General features: G+C 66.0%; 2 protein-coding genes across 3 annotated transcripts; one reads left to right on the top strand and one right to left on the bottom strand.

Annotated features, from left to right (window-relative positions):
• Nucleotides 1-282: 282 nt before the first annotated feature.
• ZP1 (zona pellucida glycoprotein 1) lies at nt 283-7,308 on the top strand. The gene is made up of 10 exons (XM_084893556.1): nt 283-597; nt 1,694-1,815; nt 2,133-2,622; nt 2,760-2,909; nt 3,538-3,722; nt 3,806-3,903; nt 4,650-4,777; nt 4,866-5,055; nt 5,143-5,287; nt 5,883-7,308. The coding sequence occupies exons 1-10, from the start codon at nt 417-419 to the stop codon at nt 6,459-6,461; spliced, it is 2,268 nt and encodes a 755-aa protein (XP_084749682.1). The 5' UTR covers nt 283-416; the 3' UTR covers nt 6,462-7,308.
• Nucleotides 7,309-11,009: 3,701 nt separating this feature from the next.
• Nucleotides 11,010-18,832, bottom strand: PRPF19 (pre-mRNA processing factor 19). Of its 2 annotated transcripts, none has more exons than XM_084893531.1 (16): nt 18,594-18,832; nt 16,517-16,666; nt 16,322-16,398; nt 15,684-15,825; nt 15,490-15,563; nt 15,321-15,383; nt 14,672-14,713; nt 14,499-14,573; nt 14,183-14,258; nt 13,941-14,050; nt 12,804-12,959; nt 12,596-12,665; nt 12,372-12,457; nt 11,955-12,125; nt 11,732-11,837; nt 11,010-11,447 (listed from the first exon to the last, which is right to left on the bottom strand). In XM_084893531.1, the coding sequence occupies exons 1-16, from the start codon at nt 18,610-18,612 to the stop codon at nt 11,350-11,352; spliced, it is 1,515 nt and encodes a 504-aa protein (XP_084749657.1). In that variant the 5' UTR covers nt 18,613-18,832; the 3' UTR covers nt 11,010-11,349. The 2 variants fall into 2 exon arrangements, with proteins under 2 accessions (XP_084749657.1, XP_084749658.1); XM_084893532.1 differs by lacking the exon at nt 18,594-18,832 and adding an exon at nt 18,236-18,376.
• Nucleotides 18,833-19,406: the final 574 nt, after the last annotated feature.

Consider the following 19,406-nt stretch of genomic DNA (forward strand, 5'->3'; position numbering starts at 1 on the left):
GGGTGTAAACTAACCCAGCTGCTGCCGCCACCCCCTGCAGCTCAGCCCGAGGCCTGAGAGTCTGGCTGGGCAGGGAGAGGACCTGAGGGCAGTGGGTGATCCCGCAGGGCCTCTGCCTGCTCCCCGCCCCCCCAGCCATAGACCCGCCCCACAGCCCACCTGCAGCTCATCTGCCCTCAGCGCCCCTCCCCAGCGGGCTCACCCACCTGAGCCACATGAGTGAGGGGCCTCTCGCTGACAGGGCCCGGCTGGCAGGCACCTCCCCGGCTTCAGGGCAGGAGTTTCACCAGAGCCCTGAGCCGGCCGGCACCCCCAGGTGGGCCCCTTTGCCTTGAGAGCGCCCACTTGCCACCGCCCCCATATAAGGCCCGGCCTCCGCGGCCTCAGCTGGGAGGCTTCCTGGGATCGCGGCTCTGATGGCGGGAGCCTTGGCCATGGGCTGGGCCCGCGGGCTGGCGCTGCTGCTGCTGCTGGTGCTGGTGCCGGCGGCCACGCCTGGCGCCCCGGGCCTGCGGCACAGCTACGACTGCGGGGTGGAGGGCATGCAGCTGCTGGTGCTGCCCCCGGAGGGCCGCACCGTCCGGTTCAAGGTGATGGGTGAGTGCCAGCCGACTCGGGACCCCACGCCCTGGCGGCAGGGGGCCTGGGGTCCTCTCCTTTCGCAGGGATGAGAAGAGGAGGGCCCCCCCCCCCCCCGCCGCCTGAGGGTGGCAGCTCCCACCCTGCACCCCCACCCTCACCCCATAGGGAGGCTGGGGGGAAGGCTGGCCCCCCAGGCAGTGTCGCCATGTTGGTCACTGCACGAGCCACCTGGCCCCTGTGAGAGAGCGGCAGGGCCAGGCTCTGAGGCCAGCGGGCCGCCCGCTGCTCTCGGAAGCCGGGTATGGCTCTCGGAAGCCGGGTATGGCTCTCGGAAGCCGGGTATGGCTCTCGGAAGCCGGGTATGGCTCTCGGAAGCCGGGTATGGCTCTCGGAAGCCGGGTATGGCTCTCGGAAGCCGGGTATGGCTCTCGGAAGCCGGGTATGGCTCTCGGAAGCCAGGTGCAGCCTGCGGGACAAGGGGGGTGGGTGGGTTTCCATCAGTTTCCACCTCTGTGAGCACTGGGCTTCGGCTCCTTCTGGCTCCTAAGCTGTGACCTTAAGCCTCCCCCTGGCCCTCAGCCCCGTTCCTCACCCCCCCTCCCCTGATGGAGAGGTGTGCCCTGTGGTCTGAACATGGGGGCATGCCCCCCCGCCCCGGGTGCCTTGCAGTGCCCGGCTGACCAGCAGGTGGGCGCGGAGCAGGCAGCCCAGGAAAAGTGGCTGCAGACCCTCAGCACTCCCCTCGGCGCCGCCCAGGTGCCCGTTGTGGTGAGGCTCTGAGCCGCTCTGGCCCCAGCTGCCCCCGCCCGGCACGGGGAGGAGCGGACACACAGCCTGGGCCCTGCTCATTTCTCCGCACTTCCGCCCCCACCTGCTGCTGTCAGGGGACCCGGGCCAGACAGGGCCTAAGACCAGAGGCCGAGGGGCCTGCCCAAGGCCACACAGCAAGCGACTAGCAAAGCTGAGGCTGGAACCTGGCCTGCTCCTGAACCGGGGGAGTCTTCTCAGCAGACAACCCCCCACCCGTGACTCTGGCTTCACCTTCAGCCTCCCCCACCCCAGCCTCTGCCCCTCCCTCAGTCTCTCCCCCTCTCCCCTTTTCCCACTGCAGATGAATTTGGGAACCAATTTGAGGTGAACAACTGCTCCAGCTGCTACCACTGGGTTACGGCCAAGCCCCAGGGCCAGGCCGTCTTCTCTGCGGATTACAAAGGCTGCCACGTGCTGGAGAAGGTGGGCCCCTCTCTCCCTCCCTCTCGGGGGTCCCCTAGCTGGGGGCCAGCGTGGTCTCACACGGTGCCAGGCTGGGAGGCCCCTCATGGACCAGGGAGGCATGGGCACCCCCATCACTCAGTGAGCTGGCGGACGAGGGACTGAGTCCTGAGCCCTGTCACCCAGCCGGGCGCTCCCCCCCCTCCCCCCTCTGCCTACCACCCAGCCAGGCGCTCCCCCCCCCCGGCCCCCCCCCCTGCCACCCAGCCGGGCGCTCCCTGGCCATCAGCCTGCAGGGAGCGGCCCCCAGCTGCTCCCACTCGCCTTCTCACCTGCAGGCCGGGCGCTCCCACCTGAGCGTGTTCATCGAGGCTCTGCTGCCCGACGGCCGTGTGGACACGGCTCGGAACCTCACCCTGGTCTGTCCCAAACCCGCCTACCGCCCGATAACGCCGGACCGGCTGGTCCCATCCACCAGCTCCTCCCTCTCCAACCCGCACACCCCCACGCTCCGTCCCACCGCAGAGCCCAGCGTCGATCCCCCGAGCCCGGCCTCCTCCCCGAGCCCGGCCTCCTCCCCGAGCCCGGCCTCCTCCCCGGCCTCCTCCCCGGCCTCCTCCCCGGCCTCCTCCCCGAGCCCGGCCTCCTCCCCGGCCTCCTCCCCGGCCTCCTCCCCGGCCTCCTCCCCGAGCCCGGCCTCCTCCCCGGCCTCCTCCCCAACCCCGGCCTCCTCCCCAGCCTTTGGGCCCGGCCCTACCCACCCCACGTGGGCCGGCACCCAGGGGGGCACCGTGGAGACCTGGGGAGCTGACGAGCAGGAGGACACTGGTGCGTAGGACCCCCTGTGCTTACCGGGACCTATGGGGAGGGAGGCAGCCTGGCCGCCCTTTACTGGGCGCAGGAAGCCGCTCCCTCCACTTCCTCTGGTGGCTGCCCTGGCTCCTCACGTCCTCGCTCTGCCCCAGCCCTAGGCACCCGCCCGAGCCCGGAGCAGTGCCGGGGGGACTCGGGCCGCATCCCCTGCGTGGCGAGAGGAAGCTCAAAGGAAGCCTGTCAGCAGGCTGGCTGCTGCTATGACAACGCCAGGGAGGTTCCCTGTTACTATGGCAACACAGGTACCAGTCCCATGCCCTCCGAATCCTGAAGCCATAGGGGGGCCTTCTCCTCCCCGTTCCTCGGAGAGCCGGACCCGCGGAGACTGCAGAGCAGACTCCTCCGACAGGGCCCCGGGGTGCCGGGAACCGCCCGCACTAACAGCTCCACTGTGCGGGCTCCCTTCCTCCATTTGTTAAACTATCTTTTATTTTTAACTGATTTCAGAGAGGAAAGGGAAGGGAGAAGGAGAGAAGGAGAGGGAGATAGAAACACCCACGATGAGAGAGAATCACTAACCAGCTGCCTCCTGCACGCCCCACACTGGGGATGGAGCCCGCACCCCCGGGCCTGTGCCCTGACCGGGAATCGAACCGTGACCTCCTGGTTCAGAGGTCCACGCTCTGCCCCTGAGCCCACCGGCAGGCTGCTCCCCAGCTCCAGGCCTAGAGCCTCTCGCTGGGGGAGGAGTGAGATGGCGCTCTGCCTCAGACGGTGGGGTGACTGTTCACGCGTGAGACCGGGTGTGGGGAGGCTGGCTCGGCGGGCACGGACCCAGGAGCGGGGAACCCGAGTCCTGGCTCCTCGCCAGCACCGCCGGGCAGCAGCCACCCTGTCCGAGGCCCTGACCAGCCTGACCCCTCTGTCCAGCGACGGTGCAGTGCTTCAGGGATGGCCACTTCGTCCTGGCGGTGTCCCGGGAGGCGGCCCTGGCGCACAGGGTCACGCTGGCCAGCATCCACCTGGCCTACGCCCCCCGCTGCGCCCCCGCCCGGGAGACGGCGTCCTTCGTGGTATTCCGCTTCCCGTTCACCCACTGCGGCACCACCGTCCAGGCAGGCCGGGGGCGGGGCAGGGGCAGGGGGCAGGGGGCGGGGCCCGGCGGGCTGCGGGGCTCACCCTGCTGTCTCCCCCACAGGTGGTTGGCAACCAGCTCATCTATGAGAACCAGCTGGAGTCGGAGGTCGATGTCCAAGTAGGACCACAGGGCGCCATCACCCGGGACGGCAGCTTCCGGTGAGTGAGCCTTCCATCGGGGGCTGGACGTGGGCTCGGGGTGAAGGGAGCGTGGGGGAGTGTAGAACAGGATTGGGGGGGCCCTTGGGGTTCAGCCCCCCTCCAGGCCCTCGGAGCCCCACCTTTACCCCTCCCAGGACCCAGCGCAGGGACTGGGCACCCCAGCGGCTGTGGCCGCTCCTGGCTGAGTCTGTGCCGGAGGAGGCGGGGCCTGGGGCCGGGCTCTTGGGGTGATGGGGAGAGGAGTGGAGGGCAAGGGACCCTAGACCCAGCACGGACCAGCGACACAATGGGGCTGGGACCACACTGGGCATCCCGTCACCTCCCTGATCCTGCCCCAGCCCTCGGGGGGAGCGGCTACTGCCATCTTAACAACAAATTTGGAAACTGAGGCTTAGGGTAAGCCATTTGCTTGGTGTCCCATGGCCAGTGCATGCTAAGTGCATGGCTAAGAAGATTCAAACCCAGGTCTGCCCGCCAGGCTTGACTGGCAGGCAACGAGGAAGCTTCCAATGGCAGAATGAGGTGAGCGCCTCGGCCCTGAGGCCCAGGCCCCGGCCCCGGTCCTGCACCGAGAGGGCAGCCCGGCGTGCAGGCCTGAGCTGTCCCCGGAGGGCGAGGAGGGCAGAGGCGAGGCGGGGTGCACGTCACCCCAGCGTCCCCAGGTGCCCACCCGCCGGGGCCCTTGTGTCACGTCCAGGGCGTGGACCTGGTGCTGACCTGGGCCCTCCTCTCGCCCCCTGCAGGCTGCAGGCTCGCTGCGTCTTCAATGGCAGCGAGTTCCTGCCCCTCCAGGCGGCTGTCTTCCCGCTCGCGGCGCCCGCCTCCGTGGCCCAGCCTGGCCCCCTGCGGCTCCAGCTGCGGATCGCCAAGGGTACGGCGTCCCCGGGGGCCCCCCTTTCTCCTCCATGGCCCCCCGTTCCCGGACTGGAGCCCGAGGCTCACACGCCCTCCACCCGCAGACGAGACTTTCGGCTCCTACTACGAGGCCGGGGACTACCCGCTGGTGCGGCTGCTCCTGGAGCCGGTGCCTGTGGAGGTCCGGCTGCTGCAGAGGGCGGACCCCCGCCTGGCGCTGGTGCTGCACCGCTGCTGGGCCGCCCCCGGCGCCAGCCCCTTCCAGCAGCCGCAGTGGCCCCTCCTGTCCAACGGGTGAGAGGCCGCGGCTGCCGGCTCCCAGGCTCCCCCGGCTCCCCCACAGCCTCCCCGCTCAGCAGTGTCTCCTGCCTCCCCTCCCAGGTGTCCGTTTGAGGGCGACAGCTACAGGACCCGCCTGGTGGCCCTGGATGGGGCCGCACTGCCGTTCCCGGCGCATTACCAGCGCTTCACCGTGGCCACCTTCGCCTTCCTGAACGCCAGCTCCGGCAGCGCCCTCCGGGGACCGGTGAGCGGCCTGCGCCCCGTTCTGAGTGCCCCGTGCCCCATGCCCGCTGTCATCACAGTGCCCGGCCCTCAGATGCTGACACAGGCCCCCAGACGGCTCGCCTCACCTGGTGTCCTGGAGGCCCGGCCTCAGGGCGCCATGGTGACCGGTAAACAACTGGGGAAGGGGGGACGCCACCCACCGGAGCCTGAGCCCTCACGCCTGACGCTGCAGCGGGTCCGACCTGCCCCGCGGGGCGCCTGGCTGCCCAGCAGCTTCTCCCGAAGGTGCCCGGTGACCGCGGTGTCCTCAGGGCTCCTGCACGCCATGCAGACGGCACGGTGGCCGCACCCCGATGTGTAGCTTCTGTTCTCTGAGCAACACGTCCCTTTCATGTCACACACAGACCTCTATCTTATTTTTTAAAATGTCTTTCTTGATCTCAGAGAGGCAGGGAGAGGGGGAGATACAATCATCAATGATGAGAAACATCAATGATGAGAATCATCCACCAGTAGAGGCCGCAGTCTCCGTCCTGGGTCCGGGGTCCCTGCTCGGTGCTGCTTCCAGGGCCCGAACCAGCCCCGCCTCGGCCTTTCCCCTTTTCCTCCCGCAGGTCTACTTCTTCTGCAGCGCCTCCGCCTGCTCCCCCACCGGGCTGCAGCCCTGCTCCGCGCCCTGCGGCTCCGGGACTGCCCGTGCGTCTGGGCGGGGGTGGGTGGGGGCGGGGGTGTCTGTGTTCTTGCATCCATCTGTCCTGGCTTCTGGGCCACTAGGGCCCGGACACCAGCCCAGATGCGGCTCCTCCCCCGCAGGACGGCGCCGGGCGGCCAGGGGCCTCGGGGACCCCGCTGCACCGCAGGACGTGGTCAGCTCTCCGGGGCCCGTGGGCTTTGTGGATTCCTCCAGGCAGGAGCCCGCGCCGGGGTCCACAGGTACGGACCTGTGGGCACCCTCGGCCTCGGCCGCCGGGGCTGTGGACGAGGTGGGCGCTCCGCGGCGAGGGCAGGAGATGTCCTTCATCTTGTGGAGCCCAGGGAGGCCGCCAGGCCCGGAGGGAGGCCCGCCCCCTGACGGCCCCCCCCTCTCTCTGCAGGCCCCGCCGGGAACTCGGACCCGAGGCTTCTCCTGGGGGTGGCCCTGCTGGTGGCGGCTGCGGCCCTGGTCCTGGGGGTCGGGGTCTTCGTGGGCCTGAGCCGGGCCCCCGCCCCGGGGCTCCTGGTGGGCAGCAGGGGCTGAACGCTCAATAAACCGTGCTCTGGAGCTCCTGGTGCCGAGCTTTCTTCTCGTCCTGGGACCTGGTCCTCGGGTGGCGCCGCCCGCTGGCCGTCGCCCCTCAGCACGCTGGGCCGGTGGGGTTCCCCACGTCTGGGCCCGGGAGGCTCGGCCTCTCGGGAGGAAAGGTGGCTTTCTGGGTGGGTGGTGATGGGGGACATGTTGAGAAAGAGGAAGCTGAGGTTATGGCAGTCGGGGGCCGCAGGAGCTGGGAGCGGGAGCTGCAGGGCTCACGGCCTGGGAGGGCCTGCCACCTCCGCACCGGCACCTGCAAAGCGCACTGCTTGGCAGCCCGCACAGACGGGGCATCCCGAGCCCCTGGGGCCAAAGGAACTGAACCCGCGTTGAACAAGCTGCTCAGTCAGCTCCGAGCCCCCAGCCTCCCCCTCAAGGCTGGGCAGCTTCTGGGCGCCAGCCTCCTCCCAGCCCCTCGGCTCCAGGACCAGTCACACAGGAACAGAGAGGAGGGCAGGGGGGTCGTGCTGGCCCCGCTGGTGCCGAGGAGCCCGGCTGGCTGCCCTCAGAGGCCAGGCTTCTGGCTCCAGCCAGCGTCGCCGCTTCCTCTCCCTCTCGGTGCGCCCTGAGCCTGAAACGCACGGCAGGAAGGGGCTGCTATCAATGGCATCGGCCTGTGAACCAAGAGCGACTGTAGATCAGAATCACATAACCAGCCCAGCCTGTTCACATAGGCCGTGTCATCTTATTCTGCACGTAGCTTCCTCCGTGGTGTGGTTAGCCGGTGTATCTGATGGAGACCAAACCTATTGTTGAGGAGAGCAAGTGCTGCACACAGCCTGCATGGGACTCTCTGTACCCGGCTTTCCTGGAAGAGCTTAGACCTGCTGGGCCCGGGCTCTGGGGGTTCGGGGGTGGGGGCACAGCCTGGGGTCCCAAACCTTCGCCTGGAGATCGCATATGGCGTTGCTGACTGAAAGGGGCCTCTGACCAGTAGCCCAGCATCTCCTGGCCACACGAGGCACCTCTTCTGCTCTTCTGCCTGCACCACCGAGCGCCTCTCCTCTATAGAGAGCGTTTCTCGTCACTCATTGAGGGTGGACGTCCTCATCGGACAGCCCCCGGGGCTGGCCACTGGGTCACCCCGGGGGAGGGGTCGTCTGCATGGAGGAGAGCTACGTAATGACTCTCTCCCCTCGCACTGTTACCCTGGAACACGGCAGAGCTCCCCCGCCCTGCACTCGCACAAGTGCTCACTTCTCTCACAGCACTCCTGTGACAGTGGGCGTGTCTCCCTCCTGACCAGTGTATTGATGCGCAAGATTTTTTTTATTGATTTTTTTTTTTTTTTTTCAGAGAAAGGGGCAGGGATAGTTAGAAACATTGACGAGAAACATCTATCAGTTGCATCCTACACACTCCCCACTGGGGATGTGCCTGCAACCAAGGTACATGCCCTTGACCGGAATCGAACCCGGGACCCTTGAGTCCACAGGCCGATGCCCTATCCACTGAGCCAAACCGGTTAGGGCGAGGTGCAAGATTTTTAAGAACCATGTTTTTATTTCAGAGGGGAGGGGAGGGGAGGGAGAGAAACATCAGTGATGAGAGAATCATGGATCGGCTGCCTCCTGCACGCCCCACCCTGGCGATGGGTATGTGTCCTGATCGGGAATCAAACCGTGACCTCCTGGTCCCTAGGTGGACGCTCCACCTGAGCCACGCCGGCCGGGCAGGTAACTGCACGGGCTTCTTGGTCCTTCCATCGAAGGGTTCTGTTTGCACCGTGAGCGAAGGAGGCTCCCGGCTTCGCCCAGAGGCAGAGCACGCTCCTGCTCCTGACACGGAGACCTGGCCCGGTCCTGCCACCTTCCACCTCCCCGCCCCCGCCGCCTCCCAGCGCAGCAGCACCTGAGCCTGAGAACCTGAGAACCTGAGTCATACGGATGGGCGATAACAAACCACTGCTGACCTGTGGCAGGAAGCAGAGCCGGGCGGCCTGTCAGGCCTCTCTTCCTGCCCCCTTCGGGGTGGGGCACGGGCAGTGGCTGCAGGAGGCGAGGCCACGGGCTCCCGCCTGCTCCCCAGGCCGCTTCCTACCGCGCTGGCTGAGCAAAGGGATGCGGTGCCCCAGGACACAGGCGGGAGACGGCTCCGGCTCCGGCAAACGCCGCTCCCATCACGGGCTCCGCACAGGCATGTCTGGGGGCACGTGTCACACACAGGGGCCACGGCTGGCCCGCAGCGGGAGAGGCAGACACGGTCAGCCTGTGTGAGGAAGGGGCAGGCTGTGGTACCTTTAAAACACGTGTTGCCATCATCGCTGAGACAACATGGGAAAGGAAAAGGCTTACACTGAGGACCGGAATGAGAGCACAGACGGGGAGTAAAAGCAGCTTTGGCCGCAGCTTTGGCCTGTTTGGTTCAGCGGACTCCAGGGTCCGGGTGCGATTCTGGCGGAGGGCACATGCCCAGGTTGCAGGCTCAGCCTGGCGGTGTCCCCGGTGTGGGACGGGCAGAAGCGGGGGAGGCGGTGCCTGCTCATGGTCCGGATCAGCCTGGAGCAGGAGCCTCAATGTGGTTTCAGATGGTGACAGCGGGCGGAGCCTGCGGGGCAGGGACCCCGGCGGGGCTGCCTCCCAGAGCCCCCAGCTGGCCACGCGTCCTGGAAACGGCTCCTCAGCTTCCGTCCCGTCCCAGGGGACAGGGCTGGTCCGCGGGGTCTCCATTCAGACACTTAAAATCTCAGCCTCACTCCTCTGATGCCTCCTGTGGCAGATCGGGCCCTGGCAGGGCTGAGCTGGGGGCTGAGCACAGCCTGGGGCCGGGTGGGGCGACAGGCAGGCTGTGTAACTAGTGCCCCCAGGTGGCCGCTCTGGGCAGTGCGCCAAGGCCGACAGCAATGTGGCCAGGCCCTCCCCTTCAACAGTGGGGGCTGGGGGCTGATGCTGGGGCACTCAGATTCACGTGGGATGCAGTGAGAACCGGTCACACCCCCAATTCCCCGTCACGTGCTGGGACCACGGCTGCTCCTGGGCCCGGAATACAGCCTCAGGCCGACCACCGGGCCCAGAGCAGGTTCTGAGGCAGCAGAGCCTCAGCCTGGACCCCCGACAGGCGGCGGCTCCGGGCGCCCGGGCTGAGGCCACTGCCTGCCGCCTCCCTGCTCCAGGCACCGAGAGGCTGCAGCGCGGATGTTTGAGGACCCGGCTAGAAGGGCAGGGCTGCTGACCTGGCAGGTCCAGGTTTTCCCAGCTGGTAAGCGTGCCACCTGCAGGGGCCCGGCAACCCTGCTATGTGACCAGCAGCACTGGCCGGTGACAGACACGGGCTGCTGTATCACATGACCACTGTGGCCGGCAGCCCTCTGAGCTCCCTTCCCGCACTGCCCCTCACCCACAGCACCCACTCCCCTTTTCTCATTCTCTCCCCTTTCCACCCCAGGGGTTTCTCCCATGCTGCCCTGGGCCTGCTGGTCAAGTACTAACGACCACCTTGCAGGCCGGTGGTCACACTGGCCCCCTTCCTGCCCCTCCACACCCCACCTCCAGGCGCCTCTCTGCTCGGCACTCTGGCTTCAGCATGACCATTGGCACCTCACAAGGCCCTTCCCGAACCCCAGCTCAGGCAGCCCCAGGCCTGCACGCTCGTCTCCTGGTCTTTTTTTTTAAATTTTTATATTTTATTGATTTTGTACAGAGAGGAAGGGAGATAGTTAGAAACATTGATGAGTCATCGATCAGCTGCCTCTTGCACACCCCCCACTGGGGATATGCCCGCAACCAAGGTACATGCCCCCAACCGGAATCGAACCTGGGACCCCTCAGTCCCCAAGCTGACGCTGTATCCATTGAGCCAAACCAGTTTCGGCTCGTCTCCTGGTCTTTACTGTTTACTGCAGTCTCCCCTGGAACTGGCCCTACTTGGGATTTTAACTGCCAGTTACAAGACCTTCTGCCTAAGCCAGCGGGGACAGGTCTCCATCACAAGGGAAGGCCCTTACTCACTGCTCAGCTCCTCGCCAGCAAAAGGCCACCTTCTTAAAGAACCTATTCTTATTGATCTCAGAGGAAGGGGGGTGGGAGAGAGAAACATCAACGATGCCTCCTGCACAACCTGGGCAGGTGCTCTGACTGGGAATCACACCGGACCTTCTGATTCATAGGCTGATGCTCAGCCAGTGGACCACACCAGCTGGGCAGGAAAGGCCACGTGCCCGCACTTCTCCCTGCCAGGCTGGGGCAGGTGGGAGCACGAGCGACATGAGACCAAGGAGACAAGGCCGGGCCTGCGGGGACCTGGACACGTCCTGGCAGATGGCCCGTAGGTTTACCTTTGATTTCTTTAAAGGGTGGGTGTGTGGTGGGAGGGGTGATGAAAGCAAAGAGGTGCCAGCTTCCTGAGGGCCCCCCCCCCCAGTTCCCACCCACTCCCACTCCCACTCCGCGTGCTCGGCACACACCACTCCAGGTACCGCCCCCCCCCCCCCCACACACATACACATACACATACACACACGCACACACCAGGAGATGGCGGCTTTATTGTTTCCTTTTTTAATGAAATCAGGTCGCTGCTTACAAAATCCTGCGCCAGCCCCTGTACCTATCCCTTCCGCTGCCCGGGCTCAGCCTGTGCGTCGGACTGAAGCCTGGGCGCTCCGAGGTGACAGCGCCCTCCCGTCTGCTCCGGGCCTGGGAGCTGCGCTGAGGCTGGTGCAGGCCGCCAGGGTTCTCAGCCACCGCCCGGACCAGTGAATGATGAGAATGTCCCCCCCGGGTCCCCCGCCCCCCAGTAGTCTCTCCCCTGCCTCCCCCCTCCCCCTAGCTCTACCCCGTCAGGAGGGACAGGGCCTACACGCTGTAGAACTTGAGGCTCCTATCCATGCCTGTGGAAGCGATGAACTTGGCGTGCTGCCCGAAGGCCACCCCGGTGGTCAGGCCGCTGTGCTCTGAAAGAGAAGAGGCGCCATGAGGGCTCCCCAAGCCTGAGGCTGACCCGACAACCCCGTGACTGCTCGTCTGGTCCTGACTTTTCACTCCGAGGGCAGGGCCGGGCTCTGACGGGACCTGCATTTCCGACTACCAGCCCCCACCCCGGCCCCGAGCTTTGGGGGCAGCTGTGGTTCCGCTCCCGTCGCGGTCCCGGATGCCCAGAAGCTCCTAACCCACCGAGACCCCCACTTGGCCCGGCCAGCCCCAGCCCCGGCCCCCGAGGCCTCGGGCCCCAGCCCACCTGTGAAGTGCAGGATCTCCGTCCACTGCTTGCAGATGTAGATCTGGACGTCGGTGCCCCCCAGCGCCAGGTAGGTGCCGCTCTGGTCAAAGATCAGGGACTTCACCTGCAGAGCCAGAACAGAGATCACACGAGGGTGGGTGAAGCTGTTCAGTGTTTCGGTGAATAACTGACAGAGGAGGAGAGCGAGATTGGGGGTGTGTGTGTGTGTGTGTGCGCGCACCTCAAAGTTGTTATCCAGCTGCAGCGTCTTGAAGTTCTTGAGCTTGCGCAGGTCCCAGAGCTTGACGGAGGAGTCGTCGGCCGCTGTGGCCAGGTAGTAGCCGTTCTCGGAGAAGGCGATGCTGGTGATGGGGCCCGAGTGGCCAGGGAAGTTGGCCACGTTGGTGCGCTCCTGCAGGTGGAGGAGGGGGTAAGGGGGGGTAGGGGGCACCAGGGTCAGGAGGAGGAACGGAGCCCGCGAACCCTCCCTCTGGGAGGTCCCGTCTCTCAGGGAAGGACAGGAGCGGGAAGAGCAGGGGTGGGGCCCAGCCAAGGGACCCCGACCACCTGACCACCTGCTCCGTCACAGACAGCCCTCTCCACCCTCGGGCCCGGGCACCCAGCACCCGAGCAGCACGGCTCCGGCCGCGGCTCTCACCTTCAGGTCCCAGATCTTGATCTGCGAGTCCATGGTTCCCGTCCCAAAGATGAGCCCGTCGGGATGGAACTGCGCACAGGTGAGAGCTGGGGGAGGGAGGGGGAGGTCAGAGCCCCCGGGGACAAGCACAGCAGGAGGTGCCCCATGCCCGGCACTCAGCACTTTATAACAACAAATGAGCAAATGAAAGGAAGATAAACAGTGAATGCAGGCAGACCACTCACCGCAGCCAGAGGTCTCATCCGTCACCTTGGTGAGCACGCGCCCGGTCTGGATGTCAGAGAAGGCCCAGTACTGCAACAGACACAGGCAGTCAGAAAGGGGGTGCCCCTCAGGGAGCGGGGGCCATCCTGGGGAAGCCAGCCCCCCCTCCCGGGCAGCTGCCCCTCCTCTGCGCTGCTCGGGGCCCTTGGGGTGGCGCGGCGGCCGCACCTGGTCGTCCGAGGAGCTCAGGAGATAGTCGCCGGTGGCGTGGAGGCTGAGGCCCGTCACGGAGCTCTCGTGGGCCCGCACCACCTGCACGCAGGAGGAGCTGGGGACCGACCAGATCCTGATGGTGGCGTCAGGGGAGGCAGAGAACACCAGCTCCTAGGAGAGAGGGGGCATTCAGGGAGAGGTACATCCCCTAATGGCTCCCAGGCTGTGGATGCCCCCCCCCCCGCCCCCCCTGGCTTCTCCTTGGGCCCTGCCCTGCCTGGAACCTCCCGCCCACCCAGGATGCCTACAGGGCCAGGGGGAACACTAAGAGGCTAAATCAGCCAGCATTTGGCCGTGGAGGCCCCGCCACCTAGTGGTGATTGGAGAACTGTGCAGAGGCAGCACCCAGGACCCAGAAGCTGGCTGGGCGCCGGGGGCCGCATGGCTGGCATGGCTGCTCTTATAGCCGGGCCAGTGCCTCCAGGGGGATGGCAGGTGGGGCCTCAGCACTGGCCCTGAAGGGCTGTGAGGGCATGCCCCCTGCATCCCAGGCTCCTAGGAAAGTCTGGGGCCGGGAGAAAGCTTCCGTAACGCCCCCAACCAACCACTGCAGTTAGAACATTAAAAACCAACCACCACCTTTGTCAATGTGATTTCATAGAGAAATGCTAACCCCAGTAAGAAAGGAGGGCTTTCATTCTCCACCCCCCACCTCAGCCCCAGCCCCCAGCCCCAGCCCCAGGCCTGAGCTGCCACACCCCCAACGCCAGGGCTCTGCCTGGAGCTGCTCTCCTGGCCCCACGGCCCGTCTCTCCCACCCCACCCGCTGCGACAGGCCACCATGTTCCCTGAGGACGGGTCCTGGCTGCCGGGACCCTCAGTCCTGCGTCTGTGCTGTAAACACAGGAGGCCTGGCCCTCCTCCTAGTGGCACGGTGCCAATGAAGATGCCTTGGTAAGCGACTCGTTCCCTCCGCCGTGTCGAAGGCGCCTTGTGGGCCCCACAGAGGAGAGGGGACCGACGCCAAGCAGAGCCGACTGTCCCCTCAGACCTGAGCGCGACTTCAGGAGGCAGCAGGGGCGGGATTCTGGGCCCTGAGCGCGGACATGGGGCTCAGAGATGGGGGGGCTGGGATGAGGGGGGAGCGCGTACCTGGGAGGGGTGGAACACCACGCTGGTGACCTTCTTGGTGTGGCCCTTGAGGGTGGCCAGGATCTGCTCGGAACTCTTGTCGAAGACGACGACGTTCTTATCCGCCCCGCCTGGAAGGACGCGTGTGAGACCCGGGAGCCGAGCCCTTCAGGCCCCTTTGCCCCGCGGCCCCCGCACCGGACAGACAGCACCGCAGCCCCGCCCCGGCACCCCCTCCCGCCCCGGGCCGGGCCAGCGCTCACCGGTGAGGACCTTGTTGGTGTCGGCGGGACAGAGGTCCAGGGCGAGGATCCCGGGGATGCTGGCGCTGTGCAGGCCCTGTCACAGGAACTCGTCAGGCCCAGCTCGGCGGCCAGAGCCCCCCACTCCCCTGCTCCCCACACTCTCCTGTAATCCCCCCACCCCTCCCACATGCCCGGCTGGTGCTCCGCCCTCTGCCCTGGCCTCTGCCTGGACTACCACCTCCCTCACCACATCACTGGAAGCCAGAGGGGGCAGGAAGCACCTCTGGCCCGTCCCACCCAGGAACAGCCCTGAGACCCAGGCCCGGCCACTCACCACGTGGGAAGCCACCTGCCGGTACTTGCTGAGCTCCTCCGGCTTCACCAGCTCCTCAGGCACCGTCTTCCCTCTCTGAGGAAGGAAAGGGCCGAGAAGGGCTGTGAGCCCAGGACCCAGCCGCCCCGGCCCCCCGGCCCCCGCCACCCGCCCGGCCCGGGGAGAGCTCGCACCTTCTTACGCTCCGTGGTCAGCACGGTGGCCTTGTCTTGCAGCTGGGGGCGAGAGGGAACAGACTCCGTGTGAGACGACGGGGTGCTGGGCGCGGGCACGGCCGTGTCTCACAGGCGTCAGCGGAAAGCGGGACCGGGCGCTGAGGACCTGGCTTCAGAGGAAACAGCCTCGGAGAAATGCAGTCACTTGCCCGAGGCCGCAGAGGACAACGTAGAGTGAGGGGACCAGGTCTGAGGCCCCCGGGCCAGGCCCCGGGCACCGAGGTGCGAGCTGCCGCCCTGGCCTGCTTGTTAGACACAACCCAGCACGCCCGGGGGAGGCCCAGGCTCCGGCGCCCGGACCCACCGGCTCTGCGTCTGTGAGCTGCGCCCTCGGTCCTGTCTCCCAGCCCCTCCCTGCCCTCTCCCTCCCCACAAGGTGAAGGCTGTAACCAAGTGTTTAATCTCTGCCAAGCCCCCTGGCGAGGGCGGGAGGTCCGGTCTGTGGAGGCTCTTGTCTTTTGGAGAAGGGACACGGACCGGAGGGTGGATGAGCCGTAAGGGAACACACAGCCGGGCGCCTGCGAGTCTGTGCTCTACCTCACGGCCGGGTCCCACGCCTATGGGCCTCCAGGGAGAACCCAGGCCCCCCCCACCCCAGAGCACTTACCTTCTGGATAATCTCGGGGGTCATTCCCACCAGCTCGCCCAGCTCCATCGGCTCGCCCGCCCCCTGTGGGAAGACGTGAAGGTGAGGGAGGCAGGCGCATGTGGGGGGCAGGGGGCCTCCACACCAAAGGGCTGGGCAGGGGGGCAGGGCACAGGGCGGTGACACTCACCACAACGCTGGGCTGGGAGCTGGGCACGGCCTGTGGCACAATGAGGCCGGCCTGCGGTTTCAGCGTCGCCAGAGCTGAGAGAGAGAGAGAGAGAGAGAGAGAGAGAGAGAGAGAGAGAGATGCATCAGAAACGGGCATGATGGAGCAAGACCAGCTGGGGGTGGGGTGGGGGTGGGGTGGGGGCGAGGCTGTACCTTCTCGGGCAGCGGTGACCTCCTTGGTGAGGCGGGCGATGACCCGGCAGGCGGCGTCGTGCTGGTACAGCGCGTGGGACAGCTCCTGGCGGGTGGTCTGCAGCTGCTGGCGCAGAGTGAAGCTGTGCAGCATGACCGCGTCCTGGGGGGGCCACAGCGTGAGCCGGGCACCTCGGCCCGTGTTGGCGGCCCAGGAGCTATGTGTGTGGCCCCCCCGGGGCCTGGGCCCACAGGAGCGGAAGCCACTCTCTCCCTCCCAGCCCCCTCCCCCCCATCACCTCCCAGAGAGGGACAGGATTGGCACATACCGACCCCCAGCGCCAGGCGCACCGAGCCTTCGCTCGCATCTGAGAGCACCCAGCTCAGGCCGCCGGCTCCTGGTGCTGGTGGTGCACGGACAGGCGAAACCAGCCCCGAAGCCATGGATTCGGACTCTAGTTCTCCCCCAGCCCCGAGCGGAAGGCGAGGAGAATTAGCTTGAAGGCAAGCGGCTCACATGGAGTGAAGGTGGAGCACAGACCTGCGGGACTCCAGCACCTGCCCGCCACCCCTAGGCCACCCTGCCCTCCAATGAGACTCCCCCCGGTCTAGGCCAGTGAGGCCTTCCAGGGGGAGCACCCTTCTCCCCAGGGACTCACCCATTCATCCTGCAGGGCTTTCAGAATGGCTGGGATGCTGGTGGCCGAGGGAGGCTTGGGCCGGATTGGGTGAGCCACTGCCAAGAGCGGGGAAGCGGCATTAAGAACCGCCCCGGGACCCCCCCTGCGCGGCTCCTCCCGCTCGCTCCACCCTGGCGCTCTGAGCAGGGACAGCCCAGCCGGTGGCCTCCCCACCTTTGATGTCCACCAGCTGCTCCTCGGACAGCGGCTGGTTGTTGATGGGGTCGGTGCCGTTCTCGGCGATGTACTTCTCAATGAGGCGCCGCTCGTAGATGTGGTTGGAGACGGGAGACACGCACGGGTGCTCCGGCACCTCATTGGAGACTGCGGAGAGAGCGGCAGGGGCCTTGGTGAGGGGGGACCTCGGGGCAAGGGGATGCCCCCTCTGCTGCTGGCCCCAACACGACCACATCCCCCCAACAAACAGGAGTAAAAACATGACACCACGCCAGCATCCTGGCCCTTGAATGCTTCCCTGCGACATAACCAGCTTCTCCACCGCCTCCTGACGGTCAGAAGCCCCCATACACACACACACACACACACACACACACACACACCACACACACGGCCTGCGCACCGACCTGAGCAGGCACCTGACAGCACCCCCCTGCCACAGCCCACCCCCCCCCCAACAGACAGATGCCGGCTCCGTCGCTCGCCAGGACACGCAGGCGCACACAAGACCACTGGAGCCTCAGTCCAGAGCAGCGCCTGTCACCCTCACCTCCCGGCACTGACTCATTGCTGCCACCCCGCGGCACACCGATGTACCTTCTGCCAGCCTGACACAAAAAGGTACCCATCACTGATTCCCTCACCGAGGCCGGCATCGCGCTGGCGCGCGGCCATTTTTCTATTTGACAACCTGAGGGGAAGGGCCAGTGCCCCTGGCCGAATAGCCAGGTATTGCTTGTTTTTAAAATTCCTGCAAGACAAAGCTGCAAATTGCCCGCCCAGAGCCTGGATGGAGTAGCAGACAAAGAAACGCCACAGCAATGTGACAGGTGCTGCAATGATACAAAACGGCCACATTTGTTTCCTAGTTGTCAAGCTAGACCACCGACACTTTGCATCCATTAATTCATCCGCACGACCAGCCCCGACAGGGGCGTCATTCCCGAGCTGCGGCAGCCTGCGCATCCCTTGGGGACAAGCCTGCAGCTGGACCCGCAGCCCAGCGGGCGCTCGGTAAACAGCCGCAGAGGAGGGAAGGGGCGGGGGAGGGAAGGGGCGGGAGTATGCTGGGGATGCGGGAACGCGCTTCCTCCACACGGAAAGGGAACAATAAAGGTGAAATTGCCTGCAAAGGGCGACTTCTTCAAGGCGAAGGCTTCCTTTTGCAAATCACCATTGCCCTTTCTCTTTGCGGGGGGGGGGCGGCGGGGGGGGGTAATGGGAAGATTCTAAGAGCCAAGAGCTTGAGAGTCAGGCAGCAAATAGAGAAAGGGATCAGAAAGCCTTAACCTGTTGACATAGCGATGGACACCTTTAGGCCGCGATGCCCGATAAATACCAAGGGGGAGGAAGGCGCATGCATGAGGAAAGCACGGGTTCGGGGTCCGACAGCCTCGCTGCAGCATCCAGCTCTGCCGCCGCCGGGCTGCGCAGCACCAGAAAAGCCATCATCTCCCCGGACCTGCTCTCTCATCGGAAAAACCAACAACGTGTCTTTACTCCCGCTCCGGAGGGCTCTTGCGAGGATGCAACCAGACCCCCGAGCGCCAATGAAGGCGACGTCAACGCCCGCGGCCTTTGCACCGGGTGAGGCGGGGAGCTACCCACCCGGCCCCCAGCCCCGCCGCCGCCGCCGCCGCCGCCCCGCGTGACCCGCGCGCACTGCAGCTCTGCCCACCCGAGCGCGACCCCAGCGACATCCAGCGCAATACTCGCCTTCCGCAGGGGAAACGGAGGCCCGGGGCCGCGCACCAGCTCCCCAGGCGGACCGCGCACACGCCCTCGGGACCCTGCAGCCTACGCCGCGCCGACTCCTGCACCAGCCCCCTCCCTCCGCTCAGACCCCGACGATGCGTGCGACAACCAACGCGCGGCGTTACGTAAACGGCGAGGCGCTGCGCAAATGCATCCCACGCAGAGGGGGAGGACCCCCGCGCTGACAGGCGGCCCCCCTGCCTCCCCCGCGCCCCGCTGTCACCCCCGCCCAGCCCCCGCGCCGCAGCGGCCGCAGACCCTCCCGCTCGGCTCTCCCGCCTCCTCCTGGGACCCGCGATCGGCCGCAGCGTGTACTCACTAGAGCAGATCAAGGACATGGCGCCGCCGCTGTGCTCCCAGGCGCCACACGCCGGGCTCCGGGCTTAGCTTCGGAGGGGCCGCGGGACAGTTCCTGCTCCCCGCTGCTTCCGGGACGCTCCGCGGCGAGCGGAGAGCCACCTGCCCGGGCGGCGATTGCGCAGCCCTTCACGTGCGACTGCGGCGGATCGCGCGCCTCTGCCTGTACTTAACGGAAACTGCCCTTTCCCAGGATGCAACGGGGCAGGAAAGGGCGCGCCAGGGAACAGTCGGCTATTTCCGGGAGCAACTCGGCTCCTTCCGTAAAATGCTCCCTGCGGCAGGGAGAGGAGAGATCCGGGACTACATTTCCCATGATGCAGTGGGAATTTTAAAACCAATGCATTTTCCCAACCTATTTAAAAAAACAAAAAAACAAAACAAAACCAAGTTAATCCGACGGTTGTGGGTTATTGTTAAACTGTTAAGCTGATTAAAAATCCAAACCATATTATTATTGATTTCATAGAGGAAGGGAGAGGAAGAGAGAGATAGAAACGTCAATGACGAGAAGGAATCATTGATTGGCTGCTTCCAGCACGGGTCGTTCCCCCCCCCCCCCCCCCCCCTCCGCAGAACGGGTCCCGCAGTCCAGGCTTGTGCTCTTGATCTAATTCAAACTCAGGACCCTTGAGTCCACAGTTCCACGCTCTATCCACTGAACCAAACAGGCCAGGGCTTTTTGCACCGTTTTTGATACCCGTGCGTGCTGGGCCGTGGGGCCACCATCTTGCAAACTCTTAAGCGTACATGAGAATTTCCTAACCAGCTTGGT

Source organism: Pipistrellus hanaki, assembly GCF_964339955.1.
Source record: "Pipistrellus hanaki genome assembly, chromosome: 9".
NCBI classification, from domain to species: Eukaryota; Metazoa; Chordata; class Mammalia; order Chiroptera; family Vespertilionidae; genus Pipistrellus; species Pipistrellus hanaki.